The sequence below is a fragment of the Mauremys reevesii genome, linkage group 3 (assembly GCF_016161935.1).
Source record: "Mauremys reevesii isolate NIE-2019 linkage group 3, ASM1616193v1, whole genome shotgun sequence".
NCBI lineage: Eukaryota > Metazoa > Chordata > Testudines > Geoemydidae > Mauremys > Mauremys reevesii.
Genome location: NC_052625.1, coordinates 3026114 through 3039163, shown reverse-complemented (window position 1 = coordinate 3039163; position 13050 = coordinate 3026114). Strand labels below are relative to the sequence as shown.

Below are 13050 nucleotides of genomic sequence, written 5' to 3'. Positions count from 1 at the left end.
CACTGCCTTCAGAGCTGGGCAGCTGGAGAGCGGCAGCTGCTGGCCGGAAGCCCAGCTCTGAAGGCAGAGTCACCGCCAGCAGCAGTGTAGAGATAAGGATGGCCTGGTAAGGTATTGCCACCCTTACTTCTGCGCTGCTGCTGGCAGGGTGCTGCCTTCAGAGCTGGGTGCCCAGCCAACACCCACTGCTCTCTGGTCACCCAGCTCTGAAGGCAGTACAGAAGTAGGCTGGCAATACTACAACTCCCCTAAAATAATCTTTTGACCCCCTGCAACTCCCTTTTGGGTCAGGACCCCCAATTTGAGAAATGCTGGTCTGCCCTGTGAAATCTGCATAGTATTGGGTAAAAGCCCCCAAAACACCAGATTTCACGGTCCGTGACGCATTTTGCGTGAATTTGATAGGGCCCTAACTATAGACCCACTCCTGGGCTCACATGGGACCTCAGCACAACTCAAAGAGGAGCTGGACATTCCATATGGAGTGCAAGACTATGCAGAAGTATAACAGCCAATGCTAAATTTTTGAAGGGTGATAAATCCTCCTCCTTCAGGGTTTACGAATCTCTAACTGTCTCACCGCTTCCTGCTGTGGAGTTTTTAACATTTCCTCTGAAACATCTGGTGCTGGCGCCTGGATACTGGACTAGATGGACTCAGCTCTGATCCAGTCTGGCAAGATCTCTGTTCAAATGGAACCACCTATGGTGGAGGGACCTCCTCTGAGGAACTCTGCCCAGGGTGCTGGACCCTGACTCACCTGCACAGCCTCTGTCTCCACCGTTTTCTTCAGTAGCTGAATGTCCTCTGCAGTTGGGGTCTCTGTCTCCATGCAGTAAATAGGAGGCAAAGGTGGGGGTGCGTAATACATGGGGTACTGCAGACAATCCGAACAATCAGGGAGGTTAATTCAGCACGCAGGCGCACTGCACTCTAGCACCAGAATCCCTCCTCTACCCCCACATCTCACAGGCCCCCGGGGAATTTCACATGCTCCCAAAGCACCCTCTACCCTCAAGCCAGCACAAAGGGGTTGGACAGTATTCCTCAGCCAGGGAGACTCCTGCCCTTCGCTGTTCCCACTCTGCCTGCCGAGCAGTGGTGGCGTGCCACTCACCATGCCTAGGCTGGCAGAGCAGGAGAGGGCCAGCCACTGGCACACGCCCTACTCGATAACCAGGAACACACGTAGGCTTTCCAGGGACAGTTGCTCCTCCGGTATCAGATGGTCAATGCCACTGAAGTAAGAGGCCAGCTGGGAGATTGGAGGTATCGCCACTAGCTTGGCAACGTCCTCAGGTAACTGCGCTTCATGACAATAGGGGATTGAGACACAGGCTGCCACTGGGGCTCCATGGCTGGCCAGGACCTTCTGCAAGGAGGAGCCGCCCAGTGATGGGTTCTGCTCTTTGCGGGCCCAGGCAACAGGCGTTTGAAACCCCAACGCTCTCTCCCCCGAATGACATCATTACCTGGGGGTTCTGCCTGGCCAGCTCCTCAACCTTGTGCCACATCTCTTCTCGCTCCCTCAGCTTGAACCTCCCCCTGCCGAGAAAGGGAAGAAGTTAAACTCTAGGGAAAAGTGGCAGAGATGGAAATCCGCTGGGGGGGCTGGCGACAGCAGGAGACAGGGAGGGAGGGGAAGTAGAAAGGGGGGGTCACTAATTTTGTCTCTTACAGAAAAAGCTATTTCTCAGTGGGGGGTAACACCTGGAAACTGGGAGCACCTGGAGGCTGGAGGAGGATGCATTCCAGTCAGTGCACCTAGGAAGATTCTGAGTGGGCACAGAGTGTCTGTCTGTCTGTCTGTGGGGGGTGTCAGATTGCTAGCTGGAGGGTAAAGCAGCTGGAAGTGGGTTGTCTGAATGATCAGTTCATGTGTTTGAGTTTGGAGGAGGGAAGCATGTGGACCTGTCCCCGGCATTACGTGCTGAGGCTAGTTTGGAGTTACCATTCTCATTCCCCAGGCCAGGCACAGGAACATTGGAACTGCCCTACCAGAGCCGAGCGAGGGCCCATCTAGCTCAAGGTCCCTCTCCAACACTGGCCAGGACCAGCAGCTTCAGGGGACAGCACAAGAAGCCCTGAGGTGGCCAAATCACAGATTTTTCATACAGTTTAAGCCCAGAAGGGACCATCAGATCATCTAGTCTGATCTCCTATATAACACAGGCCAGAGAATGTCACCCAGTTACCTCTGCATTGAGCCAAACAACTTGGGTTTGGCAGATCTTCCAGAAAGGCTCCAGTCTGGGTCTGAAGGCATCAAGAGATGGAGAATCCACCAGTGCCCTTGGGAGTTTGTTCCAAGGGCCAATCATCCTCACTGGTAAAAATCTGCACCTTATTTCTAAACACATTTTGTCTGGCTTCAGCTTCCAGCTGCTGGTTCTTGTTCTTCCCATCCCTGCCAGACTAAAGAGCCCTTTAGTACCTTGTAGTTTCTCTCCATGAAGGCACGTACACACTTTAATCAAGTCACCTCTGCATCTTTGTTTTGATAAACTGAACAGATCAAGCTCTGAGTCCCTCACTCCAGGGCATTTTCTCCAGCCCATGGCTCTTTTCTGCATCGTCTCCAATGTACATCATCCTTTTTAACATGTGGACACTAGAACCGGACACAGTATTGGTCTGCAGAGGTAAAAATCACTCCTCCCTGTTCCTACTCACTATTCCCCTATTTATACATCCAAGGACCGTATTAGCCCTTTTTGCCACAGCATCATATTAGGAGCTCACATTCAGTTGATTATCCAGAATGGAAGCCCTGTATTTTTTTCAGTCCCTGCTTTCCAGGATACAGTCTCCCATTCTGTAGGGACTGCCAGCATTCCCTGTTCCAGGACACATGACCTTGCATTTACCAAGAGATCCTGATCGCTGTGTGTCACTGAGTCCTTTCCTCAGCGGTATTTACCACTCCATCATTCTTTGTGTCAGCGGTGATTTCATACTTACTATCACATCACTGTTGAAAATGCAGACTAGTGTCTGCCTAGTACCAATCCCCGTGGAACCCCACTACAAATACCCCTGTTCTAGGATGGTTCCCTGTTGACGGCTAGTTTCTGACACCTGTCAGTTAGCCAGTTAATTCATTTAACATGGGCTCTTGCTGATATTGTGCAGTGTGGAACTAAGTCAAATCCTGACAAAAGTCTTGGCAGGTTACATCTGTGCAGGTGCCTTTATTGACCAAATTTGTAATCTCACCAAAGAACAAAATCGGGATTGTTTGCCAAGACCTATTTCCCATAAACCAGTGTTGACTGGCATTACAGTCCTATGATACACATGTGCAACACCATTCCACAAGAGAAGTTTCTTCCTATTCCCATCAATCAGAGACTAGTTTTATGCCCTGCAGCAGGACATTTTTTAATCCCACCTGATGGTACAAGAGGCCTCTTACTGACCCTTACGCATCTGGGGTACCAACTGATCTGGGGTAAGTGACCGGGATTTGGGCCTGGGAGCAATCTGATGTGTGGGTTTTGGTTTAGGTGATCATTATCACCAAGTTCAGTTTGTCTGGGTGGTAAGATAGATGGAGAGTCTAAGGGAACTGTCTGTGACTCCGTGGTAAGACTGCTATAGTGATCCAAGAGTTCACATTTGCTACTGGCTTGGTGAAATCTAATCACAGAACACACCACCAGCTTGGGGGGTCAGCCTGGTTTTCTGACCATCTGCCCGGAGGCTGGCACTCACAGTTGTGAGCCGCTCCAGACAGCGTGGCAGCGAAGGCATGTCCACAACTCCACCTAGCTGCCCCCTCAGCTTTCACACAAGGCAGTATGGACACATGCTCCTCAGCCTGCCATCCCTAGAGCTGCACCAGGCCCAAAGTGCTGAGGTGCAGACAATGAGCTAGTTCATAGTATGACCAGATGCGCCATCTTGTAACTAATAGGGCTTGACCCTCTGATTCTTCTCCAAAGGTCTGACTTTCTGAGCAGAGTAACTAATCACTCTTTGGCTATCAAGGTGCATGGCCTCACTTCTCCCGGAGGGCTATGGGGCTCTAGAAAAAGGCACCAGCAGTGCCATCAACCCACTCAGTGTATGGCCAGGGGAAATGGGCACGCCTCTAACTGCCCAGCGCTGCTCACAAAGGAGCAGTGACTGCGCAGCTGCAGGCAGTGATCAGCTCTGCAGAGGCAGGCACTGGGGGTGGTCAATAACCATTTCAATGTCTAAGCCTTTTCTGAATCCTCCTAAGCGATTGGCCTCAGTGATACCTTGTGGCAGTGAGTTCCATAGGCTAACTATGCTTCTTTTTATTAGTAAAAAATGTTTCTTTATCAGCTACACTTTGGTTGGCTTTCAGCCTTATGCAACATCCCCTTGTTCTTGTGCTATGACACAAGGTGAACAGGAACATCCAACATACCTTCCCTATCCCTGAAATTATTTGTATACCTCCTACGTGCCCTCTTCTTTCTAACCTAAACAGTCCTCATCCTTCTCAATCTCTCCTCTCCTCAGTCTCACTGAATGGGGCAGGGTCCTATGGAAAAAACAGCACGTGATCATGTAATTACAGACAATATTATAATATATATGCACAAGAGGGACGAATTAATATTGCATAGGCAACCTTTATACTGGCACTTCCTATCTTCTGAGTGCTTGACTTTGCAGTGTTAATACAGTAACTCCTTGCTTAATGGTGTAGTTCTGTTCCTGAAAAATGCGACTAAGTGAAACGATGTTAAGCGAATCCAATTTCCCCATAATGTAAATGGGGGGGGTTAGGTTCCAGGGAAAAATTTTTCACCAGACAAAAGACTTTTTTAAAAAATATATCTATATAAAGAAAAAAATAGACACACACACCAAGTTTTAAACAAAATTTAATACTGTAAAAGCAGCAAAGAGTCCTGTGGCACCTTATAGACCAGGGGTCGGCAGCCTTTCAGAAGTGCTGTGCTGAGTCTTCATTTATTCACTCTAATTTAAGGTTTCACGTGCCAGTAATACATTTAATGTTTTTAGAAGGTCTCTTTCTATAAGTGTATAATATATAAGTAAACTATTGTTGTATGTAAAGTAAATAAAGTTTTTAAAAAGTTTGAGAAGCTTCATTTAAAATTAAATTAAAATGCAGAACCCCCCGGACCGGTGGCCAGGACCCGGGCAGTGTGAGTGCCACTGAAAATCAGCTCGCATGCCGCCTTTGGCATGCGTGCCATAGGTTGCCTACTCCTGTTGTAGACTAACGGACGTATTGCAGCATGAGCTTTTGTGGGTGAATACCCACTTCGCTGGATGTGTGTAGTGGGTATTCACCCACGAAAGCTCATGCTCCAATACGTCAGTTAGTCTATAAGGGGCCACAGGACTCTTTGCTGCTTTTACAGATCCAGACTAACATGGCTACCCCTCTGATAATTTAATACTGGTACACAGCAATGACGACTGTGAAGCTTGGTTGAAGTGGTGAAGTCAGAAGGTGGAAGAGGGAGGGATATTTCTCAGGGAATGCCTTGCTGCTAAATGATCAACTAGCATTCGGCTGAGCCCTCAAGGGTTAACACATTGTTGTTAATGTAGCCGGACACTCTACAAGGCAGCACGAATAGAGAGAGGGGAGACAGCATGGCAGACTGAGACAGAGACACACACCCTGTGTGAGAGAGAGATGCGCATTGCCCCTTTAAGTATGCTGACCCCACTCTAAGTACACTGCCATTTTAAATAGATTGGCAAGTTGAGACAGCAGCTCCTGCCAGCAAGCTCCCTCTGTCCTGTTGTGCATCCCCCCTGCTCTTTGGAAATGGAGTAAGTGGGGTGCAGGAGCAGGAGGGAGGGGGATACCCTGACAGCCCCCCTCATTTCCCCACTTGCACAGCAACCAGGAGTCTCGGGGAGCAGCTCCAAGGCAGAGGGCAGGAGCGGCACATGACAGTGTGGGGAGGGACAGCTGAACTACCCGGCAATTGATAGCCTGCTGGGTGGCTGCAGCACAGGGAACTTAGGGATGCTGATAAGGGGCTGCTGGTCCACCCTGGTTCCAAGCCCCCTCTAGCTAGCTCCAATGGGCTGCTCTTCCTGCAAGCAGTGGACAAAGCAGGCAGCTGCCAAATGACGTTATAAGAGAGCATTGAGCAACTTTAAACGAGCATGTTCCCTAACTGATCAGCAATGTAACAACGTTAACCAGGACGACTAAGTGAGGAGTCACTGTAATGTTCTTTGAACACAGGGTTGTGCATGTAACTTGCTAACTTTGAAAAAAAGCAAGCTGCAAACACAGGAATTCCATCATGTGACATCTGATTGATCCCCACATGGTCATCAGCCGGGTTGGAAATTTTAGATCCACCCCACTGAGCTCCGCACCTCAAGCTAACGGAATAACTGAGCGCATTACAGATCATCCTCTATGTGGGCCAGCACTAGAGGAGAAGGAGACACACGCTTTCCCAGTCGATTTCACAGATATTTGTGACCAGCAGAGAAACAGTGAGACTCAGGAATCCCGGACTCCATTCCAGGCTCTGGAGGGGAGTATTTCTAGTGGGCACAGACCCTTCTGCCTGTTTCCCACAAGTGTGACCCTTTCTGCCCTGCCCCCTCCACAGTCCCGTTTCTTCACTACCTCGTCTCTTCTTCCCAGTCTCACTCTCCTTGTGAGGAATCACAGGTCTGGAACTAGACAATGCACCGACCGTGGCTACCACCAGCAGCAAACCCAAACCAGTAGAGAAGGGGGCTAGCAAAGCTCTGGTTCACACAGTCACCTCCGCAAAGCTTCTAACTGGGGGGACATCCAGCCCCATTCACGGGCTAGGGGGCGCTATTTAAACCCACCAAAGGCACAGGAAGTTGTCCAAGTAACTAGGTAAATCCTGGGCTGTCTACTGCTATGGACCCTGCCTACCTGCCTGATTCCTGAGCCCTGCCTTCTGGCCTCCCTGCCTGTTCTTGATTTCTGCCTCTTTATCCCAGTTCCCATCTGTTCCCGGTTCCTGCTTTCCTACCTCGCTTTAGGTCCCTGTTCCTACACCCGACCTCTGATGCGGGCTCCAGCTCCAGCCCTCAGCTTGGCACCTGCCTCCAGATCAAGCCCTGGACCTCGGCTTGGCACCTGGCTCTGACCCTGATTCCAGTTCCAGGCATCTCACTCTAACCATTAGACATGACTGCCCACACCCCGGTCCCTATACGCCTCACCTAACCAGTCCCAGTCTCCTTGCCCAGCAAGTCCGGGTCTCCCCGCTCTGGACTCTCCATCCCAGGTTCCCCCACCCCCAGTCCCAGTCTCCTTCCTCCTCATCCATTCTCCTTCTCCACTAACTCACAGTCCCAATCTTCTTCCCTAGGCTCTGATTTCAGTGTCTCCCCCGTCCATTGCCTTGGCTCTTTGTCCCAATCTCTTTGCCCAGCTAGTGCCAGTTCTCCCCTTGCATCCCGGCTCTTTGTCAGGTCTCTCCCCCGGTTCTCAGCCCGTCTCCCCCGGTACCTCATCCAGTCTCAATCCCCCCAGATACTGGCTCCCAGAATCCCAATGCCAGTCTCCCCCTGGCTCTAAGTACCAGTCTCCTTGCCCAGCCAGCCCCAGGTTCCCCACCCTAACGCCCAGGCCCAGTTTTCCTTTCCCCACTCCTGCCAGGCTCCAGTCCCAGCTTCCCCCTCAGTCTCCTTGTCCCAATCTAGTCTCCCCACTACTTTGCTGGTCTGGCTCTTGTCCCCTCTACACTGGAGTCAGCCAGTTTCCACCTCCTCACTGCTTGGGCCCAGCAGCCACGGGGTCATTAAGAGCAAAGGAAAGAATCTCCCTGCTCTCAATCCAGTGCCTGAACCCAGCACGGCCCGTGGCAGCCCAGAGCTGCAATTGCAGGGAAAGTCCTGCTCAGCCCTGGGCTGAAGCATGCCCAATGTAGATAGAATCTTTGGGGAACTGAGCTGCGAAACTCTCGCACGTCTCTGCTCAGCAACAGGGTCAAATCTGGGCAGATTTTCACATGGGCTCTCAAGAGGCGTATCCCTACCACAAAGGTCACCTCCTGCCAAATTTCACATCGCTGCTCCAAAGCAGAGGGGGGCTACAGCTTTTCACAGACAAGGTTGTCAGAAATGTTTAACATGGGCAAAACAACACAGTTCCACGCTTCAGTACATTTTATGTTCTTAGAAATGGCTGACCAATTTTGGCTGAAGTGTTCTAAAACCATTCAGTCAGAGCCAGACCCCCTGCATGGAACATGTCAGACGGAAGGTTAAAGTGTGGAAAAGTCATAAGCTAATGAAAACAAGGTGTTTTAGGGTGTGTCTACACAGCAGCTGGGCCTCCATGCAGGTGGCTGGGTGGGTGTGGACCTGGGCAGTTCGCCTGAGCCCCATGCTGCTGGTTTTAGTTCACTAGCTGGAGCAGAGCAAACAAGTCTGCCCATCTGTGCTGGAAAGCACCTCCCAGCTGCAGTGCAGACATACCCTTAATGCAACCCCGCCTACATTGTACATGTATTCCTTCCAACAGCAACAGCCCTAGCATGGACCCTTGGGAAACCCTCGCTGTCGTCAGCTTTCAACATGACAAAGTTCATTTATCTCAGCTCTTCGTTTTCTGTCTCTCATCCATTTTCTGATCCATGCCGGAACTTTACCTCTCACCCCAGGGCTACTTTGTTTCCTTACTAGCCTCTTGTGAGCAACTTGAAATGCAAAATAAATTATGCCATCCTGTGCTTTTAGCCACTGTTCTTCTGATACCTTCAAAGGGCTCTGCTAAGTCAGTGAGGAACAACTTCCCTTGGCAGACACCGTACAGGCCTGTCCTCAGCCTGTCCGGTTTTACTAGGTATTTTTTATTCTGGTTTCAACCTACTTACCAAGTACCAAAGTAAGGCTTGCAGGGCTGTAACCAACCCCAGAGGTGTTTTAAAAACAGGTACAATATTTGCTACCCTCCAGTGCTTGGTACAGTACCGGACTTTAACAAGCATGTATGTATTAGCAGCTCTGCCACTTCATTCCCAAGCTCCTTCACAGCTCGTGGATGTATTACTAGGGGCTGGGGACCCAGAGCCCCTTTAATTGATCCATTTATTCCAGCACCGCCTCTTTTGACAACTCAACCCCAGATAATTCTGTACAATCTGAGAACAGCAGATACCTTCCCAAACGTCCTCTGTGGGGAAGGCTGCAAAGAAATCATCATGGTCCCAATTCAGCAAAACCCTTGAGCAGAGACTTAATTTTTAAGCATGTGCTTAGGTTCCTTTGAAGTCAATGGGAGACGAGAAGGTGCGTAAATGCACTGCCGAATCAGGGCCTTCGTTTCTCTGCAGCCGCCTCCTCCTCCTCCTCCACTTCATTCCCTGGTGGTCCAGCAAACCCAACAGTTCTGCCACAGGCTTCCTGCTTCTGACTGACAGGATTTCTCAGTTGTTTCTAGCTTCTCGCTTTCCGATGTCCGCCTCTGCCTTCCTAATTTCCATCTCGCTTTTTTCCTGCTTTTATTTATACTCCTTCCCCTTGGCTTCCCTACATTCTGAAGGGTCCCTGTTTGACCGGAGCAACCACTTAAACCTGACTGCTAACTGTACTGGCTTGCGACTTTCCTCACATGGTCAAGGAGACTCAGATATTCGTTTGAGTCAGCTGAGGGGAGGCCTCTGCCCAAGCTACTCACTTCTGCTTCTCTGCCTTGTATTGCTGCGTGCAGTCATCAAACAGCTTCTGGTTCATCTCCATGAACAGCTTGAGGGCATTGTAGATCAGGCCATGGATCGTCCTGCAAAGAAGGCAGAAGAGGGACACTGGGTCACAGGTAGCATCAAGTTGCCTGTCTCTTATCCTGCTGGGAGGGAGACAGACATCACTTCTGCTCCTAGGAGCTTGACCAGAGCCCTTCCTATGGTCCCAGTAGTCAGTGTGAAAAGAACTGAGACCTGAGTCCATTTGATTACTCCACGGGGGGGAGCAGCTCTCTTCACAGTGACTGGGGCTGCAGTTCAATGGAGCCATAACTAGTAATGCTGCTGAGCTGGTGGTTCCCAACACAGATGTCAGCAGGAATCAGCATTCAAGCCCTCAGGGCCTTTCCTATTGGGCATCACACAGTCAAAGAAGCTAGAGATGGAAGAAGCTGGGGGCCAGCTTGGGGATGTTCCCTACAGGGCTTTGTTCAACCCAGTTTTACAGCTGCATGTGATGGGGGTTTGCAAGGTACCAGCCAGATTGTTTGATTTCCCCACACGGCTTCACTCCATTAGCTCAGTTCCAGTGTGCAGCAGCTGCTGCAGCAAACTGGAACGTACCGCAGCGCTGAAGGAAGGGTACTTAATAGCAATTTGGAACCAGGAACTAGCACTACGTGCACTGAGAGAACAAGCCACCTCCTCCTCTGGCGTCGAGGGTGCTTGCATTGCGTCACGCCTTATTCATGCTACACTGTAAGCTCCTGGGGCAGGACTGTCTTGTCGGAAAGCGCCCTGCCTGTCCGCAGTGCTGGGAAATCAGAACACAGATTGGAATCGTGCCCAGAAGCAGCATGGGCTAGTAACACAAGGGCCGGGAGTCACGCCGTTTGGCTCCTGTAAGTCACCTTACCGCTCTGTGCTCTCTCCCCAGCCGTGAAAGGGGACTCGCGGTACTAACTGCCTTTGGGAACAGTTTGCAGTGAAGGGATAGCTCCTAGGTGTTATTTTCTGACACACACTGTGACTGAGTTGGGGGAAGGAAGGGAAGAATTGCTGGGTCCCTCAGCCCATTCTGGGAAAGCAAGGGTGGCAGCGAGAAAGATCTCAGGGAAAGCAGGACTAGTAGAAAAATACCATCACAAACTGGAAAGAGGCAGAACAGAGTACAACAGCTGTCCTGTGCTGCTCCCAGGAAAGTACCAGGAAGGAGAGAGAGAGGCAGACAAATGAAAAAAGAAACCTCAGAACCGCTGGAAATGGCTCTGTCTAGTGGTGCAAAGCACATTTCTGAATCCTGATGGGAGAAAGCTGGCCCAAACTACATGAAGTGCATGCGTGTGTGAGAAGTACTGGTGTGAAAGCCAAGGCCACAGTTACTATTTCCTTGCCTGGTGGTGAGCATAACATTTACCCCACCCCTTAAGGGGAGCTGCAAAGGGAACAGTTTGGTTTGTGCCTCTTTCTGATTCTTTATGGCAAAGAGGCGAGCAAAAGCAGAAACAATCAATGGTTCAATAGTTTGCAAACAGTTTTTATTCTGCAGCCAATTTCTTTGTATTATAGACACACTGAATCCCAGCTCCAGCAAGCTCCCCTTAAATTGTATCAAAAGTGCCCTAGTTTTGCTTCTTTCCAGTGTACAGGGAAGGCCTGAGGACGGGGGTGAGGGCTTTCCTGCCTTCTCCCCCACAGAAATATCAGGAAATGCCCCCCTCTCTCCCCAGGCTTCAGAGCCCAAGCCTGAACATTTACACAGCAATTTTTAGCGCTGTAGTGCAAGCCCGAGCTCTGAGACTTGCTGCCGTGGGTTTCTGCTGGCCCTGCAAATGTACCCTCAGGGGTCTTGGACGTGTGCTGTGAGCTTCCTAAGTCATTCACCCAAGCAGCGCGAGTTCGGTCTTTTAACTCTCTTAACCCCTAGTTAACTGAAACAGCTAACAACAGTTGGAGGAAGAGCTGGGAGGAATAATACGCATGTAGAAAAGACCTACTTAAAGGCTTCATTTATGGGCGGGTCACATGAGGATCTGGTGCCAAGCAGCAGCAGGAAGCACAACTGTCCTGTGGGTTGTGCTGTCTCAGTGCTCTCTCTGTTACCTGGCAGCTATAGACACCAGACCAGCACATTCACCAGAGCCTCTGTTCAGCCCTGGAAGCTGCAGAGGCCTCCGCGCTCCACGGCTTGTGAAACTGGGCTAGACAGTCCCGACACACCTACCAGTCAGACTCCAAGGGCTAGAGATATCGGCCATCTAACTGACTGGGTTGGCTGAACAGCCACCCAAAATGACATGTCTAGGCCCCGGCTGCTGTGGGCTACTTGGGTTTTCAGATCTAGTACACCCATCCCCTTGGTATCTCAGCTCCACGCCTCCTCTGTGCCCCAAAGCTAGCAGCAGCACCACAATGAACTCCCCTGGAGCCAGCAGCAGGCCTGCGCGATCCTGGATGCTCGCTCACTCATTCCTAACGGCCCCCGGACCCACAGAAAGGACCTACTTGTTCCAGTGACTCTTGGAATTCTTGTAGAGTGCTGGGAACATGATGGGGAGAATTTTGGCTGCATTGTCGCTGATCAGGCTCATGATGTACTCGTTGTTCCAGTAGTACAGCGCTCGCTCGGCCACCTGCAGGAGGAGGGAAGCACATCTCTGTATAGGCTCCTTGCAGACAGGTCATAGGGTGCATGTGAGAATTCCACTCGTCACCAACCAGGCAAAAGTTCTGGCACTCCCCAGCCAAGAAATCAGACTCGGCAGAGCTCCGGCTGAGGAGCTCGTCTTTGCCACCTCTGGCAATGGTCCTCTGCTTGGAGAGACCCATCCCTTGGTTTCTGGTCTCTCCTCGTTTACATTCGGCAGCATCTACACCAAGAGCTCCTCCTCTCCCTGTGCAGGGTGGGTCCTCAGGGATATGTCCTTGGGTAGCCTCATTTGGCCATGGCTTAAGCTGCTATTGTTATACTGATGACTCTCCATTCAGTCACATCTCCAACAACTCTTCCTCGTACTGTCCTGCCTCCAGCCAAAGCTCAACAAGGGCTAAAAATGGAGCTCTTTCCTCCCTGAAATCTCCCCTCCCCTCCCTGTCCAACAGGGACATCCCTCTGTGTTCTCTCTTCCTCCTGACCCTCCAAACTGACATCACTGCTAAGCCTGGTCAGCTTTTCTCCATTGCTGTCTGTCCCCAACTTCAAGACCCTCGTCCAGGTCCCAACCATCTTTCACCTCCTTTACGGCAACTTCCTTCCCTTTGACCTCACTCTCTTCAACCAACCAAAAACACTGTCAAAACCATTTCCCTTGCCTGCTGCTCTGACCACATCAGACCCCTCTGCAAATCTCTCCCAGGGCTCCCCTTTGCCCTCCGTACAAAACTCAAATCCCTTGTCCTCACC

The 13050-nt window shown here is 50.8% G+C and overlaps 1 protein-coding gene across 2 annotated transcripts in view; it reads right to left on the bottom strand.

Moving 5' to 3' along the window:
• Nucleotides 1–13050, bottom strand: part of PPP2R5D (protein phosphatase 2 regulatory subunit B'delta) — a 42791-nt gene that overhangs the window by 1461 nt on the left and 28280 nt on the right. For both annotated transcript variants that reach the window (XM_039528932.1, XM_039528931.1), the window contains exons 12-15: nt 12153–12280; nt 9644–9745; nt 1473–1545; nt 761–877 (exon numbers count right to left, since the gene is read on the bottom strand). In XM_039528932.1, the coding sequence (XP_039384866.1) occupies nt 761–877; nt 1473–1545; nt 9644–9745; nt 12153–12280 (420 nt within the window). The remainder of the gene's footprint in view (nt 1–760; nt 878–1472; nt 1546–9643; nt 9746–12152; nt 12281–13050) is intronic.